This window comes from Crinia signifera, chromosome 2, assembly GCF_055691185.1.
Source record: "Crinia signifera chromosome 2, ASM5569118v1, whole genome shotgun sequence".
Lineage (NCBI taxonomy): Eukaryota > Metazoa > Chordata > Amphibia > Anura > Myobatrachidae > Crinia > Crinia signifera.
This window is the reverse complement of record NC_139218.1, coordinates 265516644-265540234: the sequence shown is the minus strand read 5'-3', so window position 1 is coordinate 265540234 and position 23591 is coordinate 265516644. Positions and strand designations below refer to the sequence as shown.

The following is a 23591-nucleotide window of genomic DNA, read 5'->3' as shown; positions in this document are numbered from 1 at the left end:
CCACACGGAGCTTGGCTGGATAAATCATCGAGTAGTTGATTTTCAATTCTCGCATTCGAGCTTTCACTTCTCGATATTGTGCTCTGTCCTTTTGGATCTCATATGGCAGATCCGGGAAGACCGAGACTTTTTTCCCTCCATGTTTAAGATCTCCCATGTCACGGGCAAGTCGCAAGATTCTGTCTCTGTCCTTCGACAGTAGTATTCTTGCTATCAGGGTTCGAGGGGGGGCACCCGGTACCGGAGCTCTATTTGGTACTCGGTGGGCACGCTCCACCACAAATTGTGGGGACAGAGCCTCCAGGCCAAATGTTTGTCTGAGCCAGTTCTCTACAAACTTTTCTGCCGAATCACCCTCCACTTTTTCATCAAGCCCAACGAACCGTAGATTATTGCGGCGCGAGCGCCCCTCCATGTCGGACAGTTTATTGCGCATTTCTTGCATTTTCTCGGCCATGATTTTAATTTGTGCCTGCATAGGAACCAAATTATCCTCCACCCCAGAAATTCTAGACTCCGTTTCGGTTACTCTAGTACGAATTTTTTGTACATCGTCCCGGATGAGCATAATGTCTGATTGGACCTTATCGATTTGACCCGATAACCTGGTTTCCGATGCACTAATCGCCTCCAATACTTGTGCTAATGTTATATCTTGCTGTTGTGGAGGGGTATTACTCTTTGTAGGAGTGGAGTGGGGGGTACTGTCACGTGATGGTGGAGGGCCCTGTGCTTGAGTACGGGCATATTTCTCAAGCCGAGCTGCGGCTGTATTTTGGGTGGATTTACCCATTAAGATCAGCAAGTGGTGGCTTCCTGCTTTTCTAGCAATATAATTGCACCTACAATTTCTTATGCAATGCTGTCTTCACCACACACACTAATACACTTTATTCAAACTTATACCAGTTCCCCCCACGTTGTTTATGCAGTCCTACAGCAAAGCCTTAGATACAGTCTCTTTTATAACAACGGTTTAGCCTCATATGAGCAGAGCTTATTTGTGCCCAACAGACAGTTATTAATGTTGTTTTTTTTTTTTTTTAAACAATGATCCATTAAATGTGTGTGGACTTATTCAGCAAAAACAAATGTCCCACTGTACTTCACCGGGTTGTAACCATAAATGACTCACCACTCCTGTAGCTTACTTGTTTAGGAATATTTGCAGGAATTATTCCATTTAAGTGTGTGTAGACTTATTCAGCACAAACGAATGTCCCACTGTGCTTCACCGGGTTGTAACGCTAAGCAACTCCCCGCTCCTGTAGCTTGCTTGTTAGGACTTGTTTGCAGAATATGTTTCACCACATCATCACTTCAATCGAACAATCACCTCCAATTACTGCAGACTTTGCCGCCGTGCTGGGCTGATATCGGTACCTCCGTTAGGTGTGGATTACTGTATCTGGCCGCCCGCTTTGCCTCCTCCACTCCCCACGCCGGACTCCACGTGCAGTCCTCTTCTCCTGAAGCCGCGCGCTTCCAGCGCGTCACTGCCTCACACCTGCACACACGCGGGCTGCCGCCGCCGCCAATCTTCGGAAGGTACAATCCCTTTCTGCTACACCCTGGCCCCTCAGCTTGCTCACCAGGTCAGCCTGCTACTCGGGTCAGTTTAGTGGGGGAGATGGGAGAGAGTCTCACGGCTGGAAACCATAGACGCCGGAGAGCACATTCACCTCCCTCACGTGCACGCCGTCGTGACTCCTCCCCCCCTGATGACTTTTCTGACAATCACAGAATTTGATGGGTTGTTTAACAATTGCGAATTAACAACACATCATTGGCACAGTGTTCATCATGACTACACACAGAAGGATGTGTGCCAAGTCCTACAAGACCAGGTCGTTGTCTTTCTGCATGCTTAGCAAGATGAACAAGTGGCGGTTATGCGCATTGTAGTGTTATCATGCCTACACACGGACAAATTTTTGACCGGGAATCTTTTTGTTGATAGGTTGGCAGCTCAACAAACACACTGAAGGCTCTCCAGGTTGCATTGTGTGACATTAATACTGAGGCAGTTTACCTGCTTACAGATGGACGTCCTGATCAGGTACTAACAAAACAGCTTAAACTATTAAAATTAATATATATCCGTAACTTATTGTTTAGAAACAAAGTATAGGATAACAAAGCCAACACCTGCATTCTATTACCTGCAGCAAATAGCAGAGAGTTAGCAGGTGTCACACTTACTGGGTCCATTAGAATACCTACCAACATGACCCATTCCAGGTTTTGTGATTGCCATAGCCTGTGTTGAACTACTGTAGTTAATTGATAAGAAAGTTGTTTCACTACGAGTGATGGCAATTATACATTAATAGGAAAGTCCAGGAACTGGGTACTTTGTCAGTCCTGGAATGGGTCATGTAGAGAGGCATGCATTAGGTCTGGGTTTTCCAGGACATGCACCAGATACCTCCCAACATGACCCTTTCCAGGAAGGACACAATGCTCTATTCCTGGATCTCCCGCTTGTTGTATGTTTGCCCTCACCTGTGTTGAGAACCACCTTTCTTAGCAATTAACAAGTACAACACACTTCATGCCCATCCTAAATTAATAGGTAAGTCCAGGAACAGAGCATTTTGCTCATCCTGGAAAGGGTGATGTTGGTAGGGATGGGCATGGACATGAAACACAGAAAGATTAATATTCTAGAACTCCGTCTCACAATGAATCCTAAGCAATATCGATAGTGTGAATAATTATTCATGCCATTTTACAGGACTTGACACCAATTAATAACTTTCTAAGTGTGACAGTGGTTATGTTTAGGCTTCAGGTACACACTGTTCTTTTAGCAACCATAAGTAGCCACATTCTGCACCCCACTTTAAATGATCAAGCAGAGGTTGGTTAGCAGGAGCATGTCAGTGCAAAATGACTGATTATTTAGGACTAGCGTACCAATCATCATAAATTGCAGCTGGCAGGCTATCCAATTTACCCCTTGGTTTATTTCCAAATTCTATAAAAAAAAATAACAATTTGGTTTCTCTTCATATCCTTGTGATGCAAATCACATATGAATTCTAGTCAATTGTTAATTTCAGTAAATTTAATACAGTATGAGCTATGATCATGATATGGCCCATTGGGGCCTTCCTTTTTAAAAAAAACCTTAATACATTTTTGGTTATGATGGTTTTGTGATGCTCCATTATTATAGTATATGTTATGCTGTATCTGATAAACTAAGACATTTTTTTAACAGCCCAATGAAACAATACTTGCTCATGTTGGTATCCTAAGGCAAGTTCCAGTACACACAATTGCATTCAACTGTGATGACACAGAGGCAAACAGTTTCTTGCATCAGCTTTCCAGTAAGACAGGCGGCCGTTTCCATTCTTACTACAGTTACCTTCGGGACCCTGATGCCCCCCAACCTTTCATGGTAAGTTGCCCCTTAGCATTTATTTTAAATCAGCATTCTCATGAAAAAGAAGCTGCATGGTAATTTCCTTTTTTACTACATTTGCCTTTACAAACTGCTATAAAAGTTTGTGCGTCCATTGCCGAGAATGGGGCCTGCGAGCATCTCCAACGTAAGACCTGGTGATCGGCGCACTGGGAGCCGCTCGGATGAGTGCGGCTCCTTCTGTAACAATGATTTATAGCAGTTTATAAAGGCTAGTGGAGCCCTGTGCCGGTTCAAAAAATGTCCCATATATTTTTGGAAGCAAAGCCAGTTCAATGAGCATGGTGCTGGTTTTGCTTTGGGGGGGCGAACCCCTATACATTTTTTTTTCAAGCATAGAATGGGGGTGGCGAGCAGTAGTAGTATCTCCCATAATTTAAATCTTCTCCATGTGACAAGGAAAATGACAAGTGATTGAGGTAATGTATGGGCAATTTTAAGATGTGAAGGTACAATCTTATGATGTGAAAAACTTGCTGATCACTATACAAATCTGTAATGTATGGCCAAGATAGATTCTCTCCACATACAATTGGAAGAGTGCTATTTCTGGATTTAGGGATAAATATACACCAGTCACATGCAAAAGCAAACGTGTTGTAGAAGAGTTTTAAGACCTAAAGGAAAAAGTGGACATCAGCAATTTATTAGCATACAAAATTAGAAACATTTCTAAAAATAACTCTGAATACAAGCAAATGCGATGCTCTCACATTTATTACTATCACCGTTAAGACACTATTGTAGCCCCAGACTTGCTGATTTTTGTTCGAAGCCACATAGTGAATGGAGTGAGAAAAATGTAATCTGAGGTGCCACCGCAATGGCAGTTCCTCCCACATACACCAAATTAAATTGACCCCTATTGCATTTAATGTGTACAGACAGCATAAATTGACATGCGCATTTACTATTAACACTGCCAAACCAGATTCCTATGCTATCATTAGGTGTAAACATATTTTGGTATGCAGTCTGGATCCCGGTGGTTACAATCCCAATGCCGAAATCCCGACTGCTGACATTACCAGCTGGAATCCTGGCACCCAGAGCCTATCTTCCTTGTGGTGTTCCACGACCCCCATAGCGGGGGAATAGAACCTTGTGGTGAGTGAAGAAAGCCACTGTGTCCTCAGCATGGCAAGCGCAGCAAGGCTGCAAGGTGCCTCTTTGCGCTCTCCCCGTCCTCATTCTGGCGGCTGGGATACCGCTGTCGGAATTTTAAACGTTGAGTTCCCTGCTGCCAGCACATCGTACTGAACCCCATATTTCTATGTCTGTCATATGCCTCTTGCAGGAATATTGCTATTTTACCTATATATTCAACCAGAGGGATATCTACCCCTTGGCCAGGCTGGTATTTCCCAAGGTCGCCGGATGAGGGGGCAGAATCACATAGTAGTTATCAGAATTAGGAATATTGGTGGTGGCGCTCTTGGATTTACTGATGAACAATTAGAGTAATAATGAATAAGTGGCTAGGAGGTGAACATGTCAAGTCTTATGTTATAAGTTAGTAAGGGAGTAAAAGCTGTGGACATGTCCTATATTATTAATAAAGGGTGTTTCCCAATACTATATATCCACAAGAATGCAGCAAACTGTAGGTTTGGGCTTTCTTATTTCGCATAGTATGCAGGCATGTTAGTCATGGGTCCTCCTTTAAAAGGTGTCTATCACCAATCCCGATACTTCCTAAATACCCCACTCCTCTGAAGTCTCTGACACCAGAATAAGTGTGTCAGTAACAAACAGTAATGTGTACGGATTATAGCAGTAACACCCATGCCATTCTGGTTGCTCCACTTGAGGCTGTTATGAAGTCTTCATGAGGTGTGAGTGGGTGGGAGGTTATGGGATGGCTAATGATAACATACTTGCTTCTGTGTTAAAATCACATAGTTTTATTGATACATGAAGTAAAACAAATATGGTCCAAAACAAAATGTAATGAACCAATAGGTGGTATTTCCAGTATGAGTAGTTCCACATGGGTTTCATCCCACAAATGGCTCCTCCTTTGAGAAAGTCTGCACTACTACTAGTATACATTACAGTGGGCATTGCAATGTATATTAGTAGATATTATGACTGTAATGTTCAGTTACCAACATAATTAGGACACTAGTTATAGTAGGGGTTCTCAAACTATTTTTCTCTGGAACCCTGTCAAAAACAAAAATTATTACAGAACCCCAGTAATTTTCCACAAAATGAGCGCCACATACTGTATGTGGTCAGCAGACTGCATATGCGCAGTATCATTGCAGAGGCACAAAACAAGTGAATACAACAGTGGATAATGGGGGATGAAAGAGGGTAATAGGGGGTCCGCAGACACATACCATAAAGTCTGTGTTCAGTGACCCCTGCTGCTTCCTGGAACCTCCCCTCCTGTTGCCTGCAGATGACCCTTTCATGCTGCACTTACTTACAAGAGGTTCTAAGCAGATTCCGAGCCCTGCTAATTGAGAAATGTCTTCTCTCACTCTGCCTGTTTTATCTGTAATACCCCTTTTCCACTAGCAACCTGGGTTAGACCTGGTAAATTGTACCCGGTTCGAACCCGGTTTGGACATAGGTAAAAGAAACATGTCAACTACAGTGATACCCGGTAAATTGCCTGATCAGCCCCTTTTACACTTAACCCGGGTAAGGCCTGTTTTTTCCTATAGATTACATAAGAAAAAAGCCCTTTTAAAGGGCTTTACCAGGGGAGGTCACAAAACAGGGCCACCATTACACCAAAAGGGCCACCATTAAAAAGATTACCAAATTAGAAGAAGAGACCACACTAATTTCTTTGGAAAAAAAAAACATTTTTTTTACTCCCAAAACTTAAATCTTTGGAACTTTCAAAAGTATCTTCACACAAGACAAGAAAAGATATGTTTAGCTAAAATGTTAGCCGTATACCTGAGCCTTTGGTGTACATAAAAATAAAATAAAAAGTGCACGTAAACATGTTAAAAAACAAGTGCCAATGAAATTGTAAAAGGGATTTAACCAAAAAGTGCCCACAAGGCGACTGAATGCAATAAGATGCATTCAGCATTCTTATTGCAATAATGCAATAAGAAAATGGATACCAAAGAAAAAAAACAGGTATTTCTTATGACAAATAACTATATACTGTAAATTCAGGGGACCAAAATATCAATAATACATTGCGCTGCTAAAATAAATTGAAATCATCGGGTGGTGCCTGTTGTGCATAAATGAATAAACCGGACACACTGATCATATGGACATTTTTATATATAATCAAAATGAATAAGCATCAATAAAAAACATACATATATAATAAACACAGTAAAAAATATATATACACAGTGAAAAAATGGCTAGACGTCACTACTTAATAAAAAATGGCAAATGGCAAGGTGAATGCTATAGTAGAGAGGTAATGTCCCACTTAGTAATATTAGTAGGTATTTGCCACCTATAATTAGAGAGATTGGAACTGCAAAATCTCACTCTTGCTGAGTTAAAGGGGGTCGGAAGGGTTAAAACTCACAGTCACTCTCCCGCTGTATTAGCATGCAGACTGACACGCAAAGCACATTTCAAAACAGCATTTGGAGATGGGTTAGTAAGCCAAGAAAGCAGTAGGTTAGTAAATTGTTTATCTCACCAAATGGTTGTACACCACAGTCTCCTCTCACTGCGCAAATGAGGGAGGTAGTGCCGCTGGTTTCTGTGTCCCCTTCAGCAGCAAGGTTGTAGGTTGCTGTTGGCACCGTCAGGCAAGTGCTGCATACAGGTATGAAGGGTCCCGGAGGTGAGATTAGATGGTCCAAGGGTTACCTCCCTTGTAGCGGCAGATTGCCACAAGTGCAGCTATGCAGAGTGAGACACTTAATAGAGTCCGCTCAGCGGTATCTGCCGGTGGGCTGATGGTGTGTGCTTATGGCAGGAAGCAGTCGCTGGGAAGCCGTGGGGGAATGGATCCTTGCGTGGTGTGAGTGGAGGATCCGGAAGTGACATCAGCCGGAAGATGTCAACGCGTTTCGTCGCCGCACAGACTGGCAACTTTTTCAAGATCTTGAAAAAGTTGCCAGTCTGTGCTGCGACGAAACGCGTTGACGGCTTCCAGACAGTGATTTGAAGTAACAGATGGAGCGCCTGTCAGCCAGCGCTGGGGCTTGCCAGATTGCCTCTGTTGGCGAGATGGTGATACATCTAACTGGGATGCGCGAGCATCTTACACGCACGCGCGTCCCAGTTTCCAGGCGGAGGGGGGCGCGAACACTGAACGTCTCCGCTTCAGGGAGACAGGCAGGGTTCGGGTGGGAGTGGGGAGGTGGGACTGGGTGGTAGGGACCGGCGGCAAAGTAGTAAGTGGTGCTCCGTAGTAAGGGGATGTGATAAAAAGAAGGATCCTACACCGTTTAGACCGTTAGTTATGCAGTGTGAACGGGTCTGAACCGGTATTTTGAACCCCATACCAGTTTTCCTGGTACTTGCCAGCGCTGTCCGGGTACCGTGTTCTCTCCACCCCCGCCCCTCCCGTTTCAAAAACCGGGTCAAAGCAGGTTTTGCGGTGTGAAAGCAGCATAAGATGGTCGGGTCTCACAGTTTGAGAACCACTGAGTTAGAGAATACTTACTGTATTAGCAAAACCATAAAATACTTTTGAAACAGGCACTTATTTATACAGTACCTCAATCTAACTGTAATTAAAGGTCAAAATAAATGCCTTTTAAAAAAAAAAGTACTTTACGGTTTTGCTAATAAAGATTCCCTTAACTCAGCAGTTCTCAAATTGTGGATAGATTAAATTTATAGATTAAAATAAGTGCATTTATAATCTATGTGTAATAGAATTATTATTTTTTTGTGTTGTGCCGGGAATGACTTTGTAGAGTGTATACAAAAGGCTGCCTTAATTAATATCCCAAACTTTATAATTCGCAGAGTGAAGACATTCAGTTAATTTTAAATGAGATTGAAGAAGGAAAATCTAACCTGGAGAAGATCAAAAAGCTTCATAGTGAATGTTTGATGTTAGACTGGTACCACAACGGAGACACAGATCATTCACACAGGTAGCGATGCATAGTATATTGCCCTGTGGGCTTAATCATTGCCTAGTATATGTATGATAGACCCTTTCAGTACTTCTTATCATCTATTAATGCTGTACTGCTGATTTAGTCAGTAGTAGTGTTCTCTCAAAGAGCATTTGTGATATCAGTAAACTCGTAAGGCCCCCATACACTAGTCCGACACCCAATTTCTCCTGAGGTGCCCCGTCAGCTTTTTGGGAGGGCTTACATATGATTTGGCACTTGATGTACCATTTTTTACATGCAGTAAAACGCATGGGGGAGCTGAAGGTGGTGGGCAGGAGAATTTACAAAAAAAAAACATTGAAAAGAATTGGCAGCCTCTGATTGGCTAAAAGAGCTCTCTCGGCCAATCAGCAGCCATCCATTCTTTTATATATTTTTTTTTATTATTATTTCCTGTCTGCCACCCATTGGGGATGCAGAGTGGGGGTAAAGCCTCTCCTGCCTGGCGCTTCCCCGCTCTGCAGACAGGTGTCTAACTACATCGGATGCAATACATCGTGGGTGCTAAAAAACACGACTTATATTATGTGTAGCCCGTCCAACCTCCGATCCGATGCACACGGGACCGGGCATCGGATGTCATACATATGCTATTTGGCCCGATTTCACACGATTTCTCAGCCGAATTAATTGGAATCAGGTAAAATCGGGGAAAAAATCACATAGTGTATGTGGGCCTTTATACTGTACTAAGCAATTGTTTGCGGTAACTAACATCATACCTTAATGGATTATAAACACTATTTATATCCAAATATGTCCAAGAGCCTATTTGGTCTGTCCCAGGACCTTCTGCCCATTGGATTGTGCTTGACTGCGATGTCATGTGATAACAAATTCCAGGAAATAAGACACTGGGGTAAAGTTACTACATCGTCTAAAAATGAAAAGAGGTGATATTGCTCATACTGTAGCAACCAATAAGATTCTGTTTATCATGTCACTAATGCATTCTAGAAAATGATAGACAGAATATGATTTCATATTTGGAAGCTTTAGTAAATATACCCTACAGCAGGGGTTCCCAGTGGCGTAGCTACGTTTTGGGCGCCCCCCCGCCGTTAGGGGGGGGGCGCCCATACCCACCCCCCCCCGGCCGCCCAGTCGCCTATGCTAACCCCCTCTCCCGCAGTCTTACCTATCGCGCTGGTCCCGGCGGCTCCGTCCGTTCATCTGCTGAGGACCACCACAAAATGGCCGCCCCCGTACAGCAGACAGTTTCAGAGAACTGTTTGCTATATGGGGGCGGCCATTTTTTTGTGGTCCTCATCAGAAGAACGGAGCCGCCGGGACCAGCAAGATACGTAAGTCTGCGGGGGATTGGGGGGTAGGTAACTATAGCACCGCAGCCCCCGGCGCCCCCACATACACAGCGCCCCCCCGCGGTGGCGGGGGCTGCGGTGCTATAGTTACGCCCCTGGGGGTTCCCAATCTTTTTTGAATCATAACGCCCTAGAGCATCAAAATATTTTCATGGCCAAATGCTTCTTATCGAGAAATTCAGAAAAAAAATATAAAATGAAGTGCATTGTGTTTATATGTCACAGTTATCTGGTGAGGGACAGGATTTGCTTCTGTTTGTCCACATATATTATGATTGGCAGCCACCAGCACTGGTTTTGTCTGGTACATTGACCATAAATAATATGAATTGATCCTGGTCCACCAACCCAAGGCACCCCTGCGAGTGTCCTGAGGCACTGCCCTACAGTGTTTAATTATGTTCTGCCTGCTGGTAAATACTGTATAATTCCTGTTAGCAAATGATTTTATCCTTAACTTACTTCACTTGAGATAGAATTTCTTTAAAATGACACGTAAAATTAGTCAAGTGCCTGATGACTTTTCCTGTACATTTTAGGTCACTTGAGACCCAGAGTCAGAAGTCACTATCAAGCTTGCAGCCTGCACAGGATCTCAGATCATCTTCACAGTTCCTGCACAGATCACGTTTAAGTCCACCTAGGCTACTCCAGAGAAAGAAAGCCCGCCACGCAGGTAGTCTCACTCTGCATCGTCATGTCCCTGGATGTAGAAATAAAGCCTGAGATTTATTTGCAGTATCATTAGCATTTCTTTTCTACTTACATCTTCAAAAGCTGATAAACATACAAAGAACATAAACCCCTGATCCTAGAGTTTTATACTATTGGTACAGACGGATGCAGGTTAATTTGATACATGCTGTATGTCACAGTTTATGATTATTTGGAGAAATATAACACAACACACAGATGTATCAAGCTTCAAAAAGTGATAAAGTGGAGAGTAATAAACAACCAGCCAATCAGCATCTACCTGTCATTTCCCAAACCCAGCCTGTAACATGTCAGTTGGTAGCAGATTGGCTGGCTGTTTATCACTCTCCATTTTATCACTTTTTGAAGCTTGATACATCTGGCCCTAATACAGAGTTCCCTGCATGGGAAATGAAGCAGCTAGGTACTAGACACATATCACTTCTGTATACAATAAATAAATACAGTAACAGCAATATGAATACAAATACTGCGCTACACTGTTAGCATATAAGTGGGAGACTTTATTTCAGTGTTCTGGACCTCAAGCGAAATGTTCCAAATCATGTAAAAAAAAATCAGCAACACATGGAAAATATAGTGCAGTAACTCCTTATAACATGGTGGCTTCATATGAAATCAGGATGAAGAATATATAAATATATGGTCAAAAAAAATATGGTCATTCTGAAAAGACATATAATCATCCACAATGATTGCATCTTTAAAAAGCATTCATAATTAAAAAAAAAAAATCACAATAAACTTACATTACTGGAATATTTTCTTATCATCTCAATGATGGTCATAAATTCAGGCCAAACGCAACCCGGACTAAAGTGGCACCAGTGCAGTGAATAACTAATGAGCGGCTCCCCGACCCCTGGTGACGTAATGTGTAAAAAAAAAAATGTAATATATATTTGCACATGAATCCAAATAGCATGCCCCTGCACATAATAAAATTACAGATTTTTTGACACCCAAAAAACCCCCTTTATTTTAAAAGAACACATTCCAGTTCACCTTAAAAAAAAAAAAAAGATGTTGAATGCAAAACAGTGAATCAGGGCGAAAATCATGCTGTAAGGAGTTCTCCATCCTAGCATTGGATACACTCTCGGCGAATCACAGTGAAAACCCCATTGAAATACACCAGCGAATTGGTACCGAGCATGAAATGGAGAACTGGCCAGCATTCACTTTTTACTTTCAGCGAACATTGAATATGGTGAATCATATTTTTAGTGAATAAGATTCACCGCAAGGAGTGAAAACAGCCCGATTTGCCCCAAAAAACAGTGAATCGGGAGCATTGAATACTGCCCATAGTAGATACAGGTTGAGTATACCTTATCCAAAATGCTCGGGACCAGAAGAATTTTGGATAAAGGATTATTCCCTATTTCAGAATATTTTTATATTTCAATGATGTATCTTGAGGTATCTTGCATTTATGTTGTACAAACACATCAAGAACATGAAATACACACAACATATATTATTTGTGCATAAAACAAGGTTTCAAAACATGAAACAAAGTTTGTGTACAATCTCAGATACTGAATTTAAATGCCGAGCTATCATTTTCTTGCACATAGTAGTGCTTTTAGCAACAAAAAAAATCTTTCACTTTCTGCAATGTATGGTTTTCAGAATAGTTTATTTGGATAAGGGATACTCAACCTGTATTTGAATTTTGTTTTTAAAAAGTGCCCACAAAATTTGGTTCAAGAGGCACATAACCCACCTGCCTCACCCTTGGATAACCTGTATGAGAAATAATATTGACATCTGTGATTATCTGTATGTATATATGTAACCGTGTATTTCACCTTTTCTTTTCCTGTATTGGTAATACCACCAGAGCATACACGGTCTAGCCTCCTCAGGGCACTGAGCCATGGTGTTAGACCGTCTGAGAGTATATCAGACCTGGAAATGCCACCAGAGACCAGAGAGCTGTTTCTCATCAACGATATGAAAACAACTTCCGTACTTAAAGGTAATGCCTTTTATATGAGTGTAACTATAACTGATATAATGCACTGTACGATATCTTGTAGAAACAGAGCAGCTTATTTATTAAAGTTGCCCCATACAGTGGGGATCGAAAGTTTGGGCACCCCTGGCAAAAATTTATTTTAATGTGCAAAAAGAAGCCAAGGAAAGATGGAAAAACCTCCAAAAGGCATCAAATTACAGATTAGACATTCTTATAGCATGTCAAAAAAAGTTTTATTTTATTTCCATCATTTACACTTTCAAAATAACAGAAAACTAAAAATGGCGTCTGCAAAAGTTTGGGCACCCTGCAGAGTTTATTGCATGCACCGCCCCCTTTGGACAGCTGAGACCTCGCAGTGTGATGGATTGTTCTCACTCATCGTCCCAGACTCATCTGACCTTGCCCCAACAATCAGCACCATGGGTTCCTCTAAGCAGTTGTGTAGAACACAGAAACTGAGAATAGTCAGGGAAGGGCTGGTACTGGCATTAGCATAAAGGGTACGTGTGTATTATCACGGCACCCACGATGTTCATCTTAGTACATTGCATGCATCACATCGCATGCGATATAACCGCATGTAATGCGATGCGATTTTTAATTGTACAAGCACCCTGATGGGTGCTTTCAATGTTAAATGCACCCCCATTGTCAACGCCAACCCGAATCGTGGCGAGCGCAGCGAGCCCACGAGGAGCGGCGGTACGCGACCTCCGACCTTTTCATACCCCCACTATCCACGTCGGCGGTACGCGACCTCCGACCTTTTCATACCCCCACTATCAACGTCGGCGTGGAGTTGATTTTAGATAGTGTGGCGAGCGCAACGAGCCGCCTAGCCCGAAGTGGGTTGGCGTTCATAGTGGGGGTCACGTTGACAATGGGGGGGGGCATTTAACATTGTGGGGGCATTTAACATTGTATGCACCCATCAGGGTGCTTGTACAATTAAAAATCGCATCGCATGCCATTTGCTGGCATGCGATGAAATATTTAATTGTACATTGTTCCGTTTTGACGCGAAAATCACATGCCGTCGCATAACTTATTTAGTGGTATGTGATGGGCGCAGTGACAATACACAAGTACCGCATAAAGTCACAAACACAACTATGGCAAACAAGGCTAATGCAGCTGCAAACACATATGGTTAAGAATTAGCCCCATTGGTGTTGGTCTCAGGATAGACCAGCGTGTAAACCTAGCAGGTGACATCCTTCCATTCCTGGTTATATCAGTATTGCTGCAAGCGGCTAAAGTGTCAGGCCAGTTAGGCTGCTGTACATGCAGCATAGCTGGACATTCATTCAAGGAATCTGCTGCTGCTCTTGCAGGTTTAGCATTGAAGTTAGATTTGAACATTCCGTTCTCAATTTACTAAATTGCTAAACTGATTTGAATTGGGGATTAATGCAGGAAAAGCAAATAACTTTGTGTCCAGAACAAACCATGTTGCCATGCAAGGTGAGCAAATGCATTTACAGTATACAGTATGTTTTCTATGCAGGGTATATACTGGCTGCTTTTGCATATAGCCCACACATGTTAGACAGCTTTATTTTTAAACTATTAGACTTTAAGTTAAAACACACCCACCCAATTATAACATCTGCATTGCAACACAGTTTTGCCCAGTTAGTTATTATTATTATTATTATTATTATTATTATTATCATTATTATTATTATTTAAAACATATTTTATGATTGCAGATTTAAAGCTCATAGATGGCACGAAAGTGCAAGAAAAACCTAAGAAGTTACCAAAAAAGTAAGTAAATAGCTTTGAGCTTTCATGTTATAATGTGCAGCATGTGCTAGTGCTATAATTATTAATAACATTTCAGTTGTCTGGACGTTTCCTCATCACGCTGGCTGAAGACACATGGTTTGGTGGCAAGGAGACTTACCATAATGGATGCTTTGGCACCTACAACTGTTCCACATAGCGCTAAATATATTCCAGTTCTCGACAAACATGTCCTATCTAAAGTGTTTGATGAGGTAAGGATAACCTAGTCAACAATTATTGTATTTCCTACAGAACTTTTTTTTTCTGCCACTTGGGGGCCACATAGTAAGCAATATATCTCAATCTTTGCCGTGCTTATCGCATCCTGTCTAAGTTTATTTAAACTTATTTCCAGGAATTATATTTATACCATCATGATAGGATGTACAAATTACATAAAGTAAGTATTATATCAGTAAAGTAGTGCATTTCACTATAATACATTATGAATAGTTCCCAGTGAAACAAGCTAATTTGTAGGAACATTGTGTATAGCAACCAAACTCAGGGTAATGATATATGCCTTATATCCTACCAGAAGGTACCCGAAGAGCCTCCAATATGGACCTACAAGGGCTACCGCTCCTTACCAGCTATTGATGATCCCATATGTGACTATCAGACAGTGATGCGGGGGTGTTAGGCTTAGGTAGGGGGGTGCGGTAGTAACCTAGCTTGCGTATAACGGCTGCCAAAGATTGCATAGAGAAAAGTAGGAAAATCAGCGCAGTTCAAAATGTTTTATTGTTACTAAACCAGTGCTTTCCATCAGGAAACCACAGGTCACTTATTTTCTACATAAGTAAGAGCCATGACGGAGGCCATTTTGCAGAGGCTTAAGTTAATTAAAGCCTAGGCTGATATTTAAGACAGTTTGTTAATGTTATGGCTTCATAGTAACACACCAGGAGCACACTATCTTTCAGAAACCCTGCTGTGAAACTTTACTTTTCAAATACCTGACTTATGTTACAGTTAGGTTCCCCAAAAGTGGTGGTGCTTTTATGAAACTCCAGAACAGAAATTCAGACAATGCTTCAAGCGGGCTTACTAGTTAGGTATAAATGGGACACATAAAAGTATGACAATAAAAGGGACAGATAAGAGGGTTTTGTAATGTTTGCGCATACATATAAGTGTAGAGTTGCAGAGACAACAGAAGTAGATCTGATTCACATATTATTAAAAAAAAGAAAGTGCCTGCCTTGATTTTAGGGTTTGACGCAGAAAAGGCAATTGACCAGATTCAATTGCCTTTTATGTTTCACACCCTTCAATCTGTAGATGTAATAGACGTACGTCCTACTACTTTGGTGCCAGATTAGCACAATGCATATTATGCAATGGACCTATTTCTAAAAGTGTGTACACACGGGCAGATATGGCTTCCGATGTTGCCGATATAGTGAACATTGGAAGCCAGATCGCATGCTTTTTTAGGGCTTGCGAGCCGATGCGCTGCCGATGCGCTCTCCCGTGTGAGTGTAAGTCGGCCGTCAAATAGAGAGGGCAGGCAACACTATATAGTGCAGATCTGCACTATATAGTCCAAATTGTCCCTCTGCATGCATGCCTTTCTATGCAAGTCCCGATACGATCTGATCGTATCGGGACTCGCATAGCACGGCATATCTGAGTGTGTGTACACACCATAAGAGGGTTTGGGTTTTGAAAGAAACTATCTCTCTCACATTGCACTCAATATCTACCTTGCTATAGCTCCCTAGAGCAGCCTGTCCTCTGGACATAATCCACCACACCATTATCTCTCTCACCTTAGATATTTGGGATTTAGATTACCTCAAATATAATTTTGCACCATATACTAGTTCTGTAAACCTTCTGTTCAACAATATGGCTTTTAGCCCGGGAAGTCACTCTACTGTTTTATTGCATGTTGGCAGAATAATGAAACTAAACCAAATTTTCTGGTAGCGCTCAATATCACACATTACATACAAGAATTCAAGTTTCATTGTATCCGCGAGGGGTGGCGGTACACGTCCTCCGACCATTTCATAACCCCACTATCCACGTCGGCGTGGAGTTGATTTTATATAGTGTGGCGAGCCCGAAGCGTGGCGAGCGCACGCGTATTACTTCACATGCAATTCGCGGCTCGGTGGCTCGCTGCACCAGCCACACTATAAAAATCAACTCCACGCCGACGTGGATAGTGGGGGTATGAAAAGGTCGGAGGACGCGTACCGCCGCCGCTTGCCACGCTTCGGGTTGGCGTTGATAGTTGGGTGGCGTTAACAATGGGGGGCATTTAGCCATCAGGGTGGGTATACAATTAAATATGGGGTCTGGGGGGCCATTTCACATGTGAAACAGGCATCTGGGTGCCTTAACATATTAAAATCGCGTAAAATCGCGTCGCATCGCATGCAATATGATTGTATGCGATACAACGCGATTTTTAGGTGCGATGAAGAAAATCTGATGCCCAGATAATACACAAGTTCTGAGAATTCAACAGTTCCCTCTCCCCAAAATCTGTTAAAGGATATAAGGAGGCTTCACACTGTTTTGAGAGCAGATCTAACAAACGTGAAGGGATTATGCTCATTCATTATTAATTGTTTATTGTGTGTCCATATGTCATTTTTACTGTTTTATTCATGTATTATTTATTACCCCCGGGAAGTTGATTAATAATATTATTTTTATTATTATATATCGTGTTGTTGTATTTACAAACTTTATTTATATAAAGATATATTGAAACTATTGAGCGCTACCAGAAAAATTGGTTTTGTTTCTCTGCTTTTAGTTGGAGGTTGGTATACTCCCTTTTTGGTGGCTGCTAATACACACTTATTGGTACACTATACACTTACCACACCAAAAACACCTTTCCAGATATATTTTCCCCCTTTATTTGTCATTAGACTGATATCACGCAAGGCTCAACCTTTCCTACATTTTCAGATATACACACCAAATTTTTGATCCCTCATCTCTCCGTTTTTTTTCGAATATTTACCAATTATTTTTACCATGATAGTAATGAGGGCTATTTTTCAGCAGGCTCCAGCAGGAACTGAGGCCCTTATTCTAGTTCACTCTTTCTGTCAAAATATTTCTTAGATGGACAAAACCATGTGCACTGCAGGTGAGACAGGTGTAAAACCCCACCCAAATCTAATTATCTCTGCACAAGTAACACCTGCCTCACCTGCAGTGCACATGGTTTTGTCCATCTAAGAAATATTTTGTCAGAAAGAGTGAACTAGAATAAGGGCCTCAGTTCCTGCTGGAGCCTGCAGAAAAATAGCCCTGATAGTAACGCAACTAACCATAGGTCTCTTACAACATTATAAAAACTAGTTCTTTACAGGGAGTCTAACAATGAAGAATGGTCTGCTATCTATTCTAATTTAATTTCTAGCTCCATTTGTGTGTTGTACAAAATTAGCCCCACTATAGAAGGAACTTGTAGCCACAAAAATGATTTACCCACATGGTTTCGATGGCTAGATGTGTCATGGCCTCAGCATGGAAGTAAACTGAGGTACCCACTATGAGTGAAATCATCACCAAATATGGCATTTCCAATATATTACTAGCATACTGTACTTAAAAACTTTCTAAAGGTTTAAGAACACTCAACCTAATTTTTCCAGACCCTCCCTGCTTTTAATTAATCAATATCCTACTTAGAAATTACTGATCCCAGTACTAGAGTATCCAGCCATTTAGTTACTGACCTGACCAGACAGGTTGCCCTCTCTTCTCCCTCACCTCCTTCCCTCTTCTACTTTCCTATATATTATTATTATTTTCTATAAAATGAGAAAATAAATCTTTGATCCCAAAACTTGGGACACACCAAATGTTATGGATTAGCATCTCAGGAAAGAGGGCATAGGCATGCCATGAAGTGGGTATGTCTGCATCACAGTGGGAGATCTTCACGCCTTCAGGGGCATTCCTAGCATTGAACAGTGCCATAGTGCCTTGTCTGCCTCCTGACCCACTCCTGTCACTTGACCTTGGCAACATAAGCAGGGAACATTCTTCCCAACTGCCTGACGGACAGAGTAACATCATATATATGTGGATATATATATTATTGGATTGAATGTAAGGTCTTACAAGCAGGGCCCTCTTCTCTCATGGGCTTTTCCTACTATTACTTAACCCATCTTTGATGGCACCAAATCCTGTGGGTTTTCTGCCATGCTGATACTTCTTTTAGTGTACATCTTTATGTACCCTGTACTTTTACTTTATTGTATTAAACTGTAAGTCACTGCTTTTACTCTGAAATTGGGTGCTGCGTATCCCTTGTGGTACCATATAAATAAAGGATAATAATAGAGCAACCAAATCAGGACTGTCCTGCTGAATTAGGGATGTTTGGGAGGTATGTATCCAGCAGCATAGAAAACAGGACTGTCAGTAGCTGATTTGTGAAAGCACACCAATACAGTTGTGCAGGTTAAATATTTATATTCTGTAACTGTCACGCCTGAGATATTTGTTGGTGAGAATTTGAAGATAGGCTCTCTTAGGACACATCCACATATGTGGATAACCTCGGGTGTGGGTGCAGAGTCAAGAGCCCGAAGGCGTGACAAATGATGGAGGAAACTGATATAAGTTTAGTATTTATTGAACACTAATTAAACAATGGTAGTTACTGTGAGAGAGTCTTAGACTGTAAGAATAGGAAACAATAATAACTGGAAGTCTTTGGATTGGCCCGAGTGGAGGCTATGGCCAGAATGGAACCGGTAGGAGTAGGAATCTGCAATAGCCAAAGTATGTCATCACTGATGTCCGATGATGACCATTGATGGATGAGGAAGAAGAGGTAGGTATCTTGGAAGACACAAGCAGGTAGTGAACTGTACTCTATACAGAACTTTGAGTACCATTACCACAGGAACAGAGGGGGTACATCTGTGATAATGATTACCAATGCTGGATACCGATGGTGGTGGATATCAGCATGCTCTCTCTGAAGGTGACTGGACAGAGGTGATATTTGAGGAGATAAAAGTATAGAAAGACAGCAGTAAACTTTAAAATCAACAGATGCAAACAGTAACAGGTTATCGATTAGCGTGTGGCGCTAGAGTGTTGCTTGTGAAGTTAGTGGTTTATAATATGAACCGATGTTTACAGTCTATAGTTTGAATCATTTAAAGATGACAATCGTTGTTGATTATCGATGGTAACAATCATTGATGGTTATCGATGTTGACAACTGATGATAACAGTTGATGATGATTATCAATGATGATTATCGATGAAACAATCAATGTTGGCCATCGATGCTGCGAGTCCATGGTAACTATCGATGGTGACAGTTGATGGTGAAGATCGATGGTCGAGGAGTGGACACACAATGCAGAACTTAGCTAGACCTGAGGAGACTCTAGGGACACTGGAGGAAGCCAGACTGTGCAGTAGGATGATGAGTGTATACAGCGACAACAGGATCTCACTGGAGCTGTGGTGACATGCAGCTTACTCTGGAAACATCATTGTACTGGTGACTTGTCAGGGCTCAGCCCACTATCCTTATAAGGTGAGCGCAGTGGCGTAACTATAAAGGGTGCAGGGGATGCAATTGCTATGGAGCCCGGGGCTTGGGGGGGACGCAGCAGGCTATCCCCTGCACCCCCTTGATCTTCTTCACTGCTGCTCCGGTCCTCTCCTCTCTCTCTCCGGCTACTGCCTCTCTCCTCTCTCTCTCTCTCCGGCTACTGGCTCTCTTCCCGGCTCCCGTTGCAGGTGGTCCCTGCACACCGCTCTCTTCCTTCCTCTCTTCTGGGCAGGCCACCGCGCTACTTGCCATCTCCTGCTCCTCTGCTGATGTTCACCACGTCTCTGCCTCTTCTCCTTCCTGCTCCCTGCGCTGTCCATCACACAGGGGTCAATTGGAGGGCGCTGGTGTCACGTCACGGCGCCAATCATGCGCGTCTGTACCTCCCTCAATGGCTGCTGGGTTTTTCTCCTTGGGTGAGTTGGTTGCTTAGCAACCACCTAACGCTGGCTCACTGTGGAGTGCCTTGGGGCAAAACCAGGTACCCCAGGCTGGGGTGCCACATTCTCTCTCCCCCACCTCCTGCTGTCTTCCCCCTTTCCCCTCCTTCTCTCAACCCTCTATCACTCCTCCGCTTTCTCACATCTCTTTTTCTCTCTCTGCCCCTTGTCTCTTTCACTTCTATCTCTCTTCTACCCACCTCTTTTCCCTCTCCTTCACTCCTCCCTCTCTAACAGTCTGCCTCTTTCTTTCTCCCCCCTACTTATACACTTGGCACTGTCTCTCCCTCTCCCCCTGTCTCTCCTCCTTTCTCTCCCTGACACTCTCACACTATTGATCCTTTCTTCCTCTCTCCTGCTCACACCCCTCCCTTTCTCTACTCTTTCCCGGCACCCTTTATCTCTCACTCTACCCACTAAATCTTCCCACACAAGCCTCTCCCCCCCCCCCCCAGTGGCATTGTAGTGACAATAGAGGGGGGGCCCTTCCAGGATTTTGCTATGGGGCCCACGAGGTTGTAGTTACTCCCCTGGGTGAGCAGCACGGGGATTGGCTGGAGTCTTTGATGTCCGAACCAGGAAGGCAGCCAGTAAACAGCCATGTAACGGAATCCAAGATGGCCACGCCCATACATGGGAATAGAGGGAACTTTGGTTTGTATGCAGCATTGCTATGGCTTACAGCAATGGCGGAAAGCAGCAATAAGTATCACAGGGTGACACAGGCACAGCAGAGTCAGGAGGGAGCACTAGAGTATGACAAAGTGCTACAGTATAACGCGCTAAGACGCTGACCAGACCTCAGATGGCTAACTGCATGTGCATCAGGATTCACCCTCCTGGATGTGCAGCACAGAGCAAGCCTGGAAAGACACTTGAGAGGTAGGAAAGTGTTTCTAACACCACAATTCATGACAGTAACTATTACCCACAGAGCTACCATGTGTTATTGCTTTTGTCCATTGAAAGCTGTGATTGGAGTCGGGCCTCTTTTAAGAAGATGAGTATTGTCTGTTAGTGTGCCTAGATCAAGATCTATTATGTATCAAACCTGTATCAAACTCTTTTTTTTTTTATTTGTCACTGCAGGGTCTGCGGGGTCCTGTAGAAAAATGTGTTATAGTACTTCCTGTGATATTTTACATGAACAATTTAGGGGACAAACTTTTTTACTTTTTTCTAATCTTATTACGTGTTCACTTGTTACACATATTTAAAACCCTAAATTGTAATAATTATCATTGGATAAAAAGTTGCTTAGATTTAGGGATCTCATTATGATGCTCTGAAAAGCCCTACCAAAGGAGAAAGTGTCCACCAGCGTGTTTTATTCCTGTTTATTAAGGTTTATGGTCTTCAGTAGAGTCATTGGCATGTATTCAATGCTTTTTGCGAGTCAGGCTCACTGTTCGCTCCTGCATGTCACCGTGACCTCGCTGAAGCACTCACCACTTTTAATCATCTCCTCCTTTCTGTCTGTCTCCTTATTCAACGCTTCTGCAGCTCACCATCCCTTTTTGCGAACTCTGCATAATTATGCGAGGGGAAATGGGTGAGCTGTAGCAGGAGAGATCAGGTTTCTCCTGCTCTCCATGTGAGGTGTGCAGACTTGTGTTTGAGCAGTGTGTTCGGGGGATCTGTGGATTTTGGCTTCTGAACAGGTTTAAGGTTAGTGTTTTGTGCATTGTTTTTATTACAACACATGGCTGTGTGACAATTTTAATTGGGTTTGTGGCTGCAGACTGGTGCTGTGTATTTTGTCCTCATTTATTCTTATTATTGTGTTGTGCTTTGGCCTTTCAGTGCCCTGGGTTTTTATTTTATTTATTTTGTAATTGTTAGCATTTTTAAATGCTTTTTTGGGGGCTTTGGTTTAGTTTTTTTTTTTTTTAATACACCCCTAAATTGTGGTTTTATGTTAGGAGGGGTCTCCCTGAGCTTCCCTGCCTGCTGCATGCTGTTTTATGTTAGGGGGGTCTAACTAGGAGCATTACTGATTTCTTATTGGATACCATTAAAATAACTTATTAATTCCAAATAAATTAATATAGAAGTACAGCATTATGGCACTTGCAATAAATACATTAGAGTACATTTTTTTTAATTTATAAGCCATAAAAAACAAAAAAAATAACAACTTTAACAAAGATAGTCCTACAGTTCACCTAAAAAAGATGCCGAGGGAAAAATGGTGAACTGCTGTAAAAAAAGAAACCAGTAGGACTCGCAATTTGTGCATTGAATACACTTTTGGAGAGAGACACTAAAATCCCCATTGAACAGAAATGGTGAGAAGTGAAGGGTGAACTGAGTTAGCTTCGCAAAATATTTTTGGAGAAGCAACAGAGCTGAATAGAGGGAAGCACAAAATAGGAGAGAAAAGTTCACCACTCTCCAAAAAACATGCACTCTCACCGTTTTTTACAGCGACATAGGAGCATTGAATACATGCCATTGAGCATCACCATGAGTAGCAATCACTGGGGGGTCTTGCCATTTCACAAAGTACATGTACCATCACTGTCTTTTGAATATAATCAACATTGGCCAGTATTCAATGCTCCTGATTCATCTTTTTTTTGGGGGGGGGGGGGGGGGGGGGGGGGGGGGGGGGGGGGGGGGGGGCGAATCGGGCTGTTTTCACTCCTTGCAGTGAATCTTTTTCACTGAAAATCTGATTCACCCTATTCAATGTTCACTGTTCGCCGAAAGTGAATAGTGAATGCCGGCCAGTTCTCCGTTTCATGCTCGCTGCAATTCGCTGGTGTGTTTCAATGGGGTTTTCACTGGGATTCGCCGAGAGTGTATTCAATGCTAGGATGGCGAATTGCTTTCTCCCTGATGTTTGCCATGATTCACCGTTTTGCCTTCAACATCTTTTTAAGGTGAACTGGAAAGTGATCTTTAAAAATAAAGGTTTATTTTTTGGTGTAAAAAAAAATCAGATTTTTTTTCTGTGAAGCGGCATGCTATTTTTATCCATGTGCTTTAAGTACATTAATATAGATTTACTTTTTACTTTTTTTTTTTTTACACATTCGCCAGCAGGGGGCCGGGAGCCGCTCATTAGATATTCATATATTTACTGCACACTGGTCCCGGCTTCTTACGAGCGGGACCAGTGGAGCGGATCCCTACCCCCTGTCCCCTGCCCCCTGCCAGCTATCAGGGGGCAGCTACTGCTGCCTGTGTCCCCTTAAGCCCTCCTTCTCCCCAACAAAAATTCTTGGGCAGACAGGGAGGCTTACATCTCCCTGCCTGCCTCT

The 23591-nt window shown here is 42.5% G+C and overlaps 1 protein-coding gene across 3 annotated transcripts in view; it reads left to right on the top strand.

Moving 5' to 3' along the window:
- VWA3B (von Willebrand factor A domain containing 3B) overlaps positions 1 to 23591 on the top strand; it is a 159461-nt gene that overhangs the window by 56137 nt on the left and 79733 nt on the right. For all 3 annotated transcript variants that reach the window (XM_083168556.1, XM_083168557.1, XM_083168558.1), the window contains 7 exons: positions 1961 to 2059; positions 3227 to 3409; positions 8351 to 8481; positions 10370 to 10506; positions 12394 to 12531; positions 14247 to 14304; positions 14381 to 14537. In XM_083168556.1, coding sequence (XP_083024682.1) covers positions 1961 to 2059; positions 3227 to 3409; positions 8351 to 8481; positions 10370 to 10506; positions 12394 to 12531; positions 14247 to 14304; positions 14381 to 14537 — 903 coding nt within the window. The remainder of the gene's footprint in view (positions 1 to 1960; positions 2060 to 3226; positions 3410 to 8350; positions 8482 to 10369; positions 10507 to 12393; positions 12532 to 14246; positions 14305 to 14380; positions 14538 to 23591) is intronic.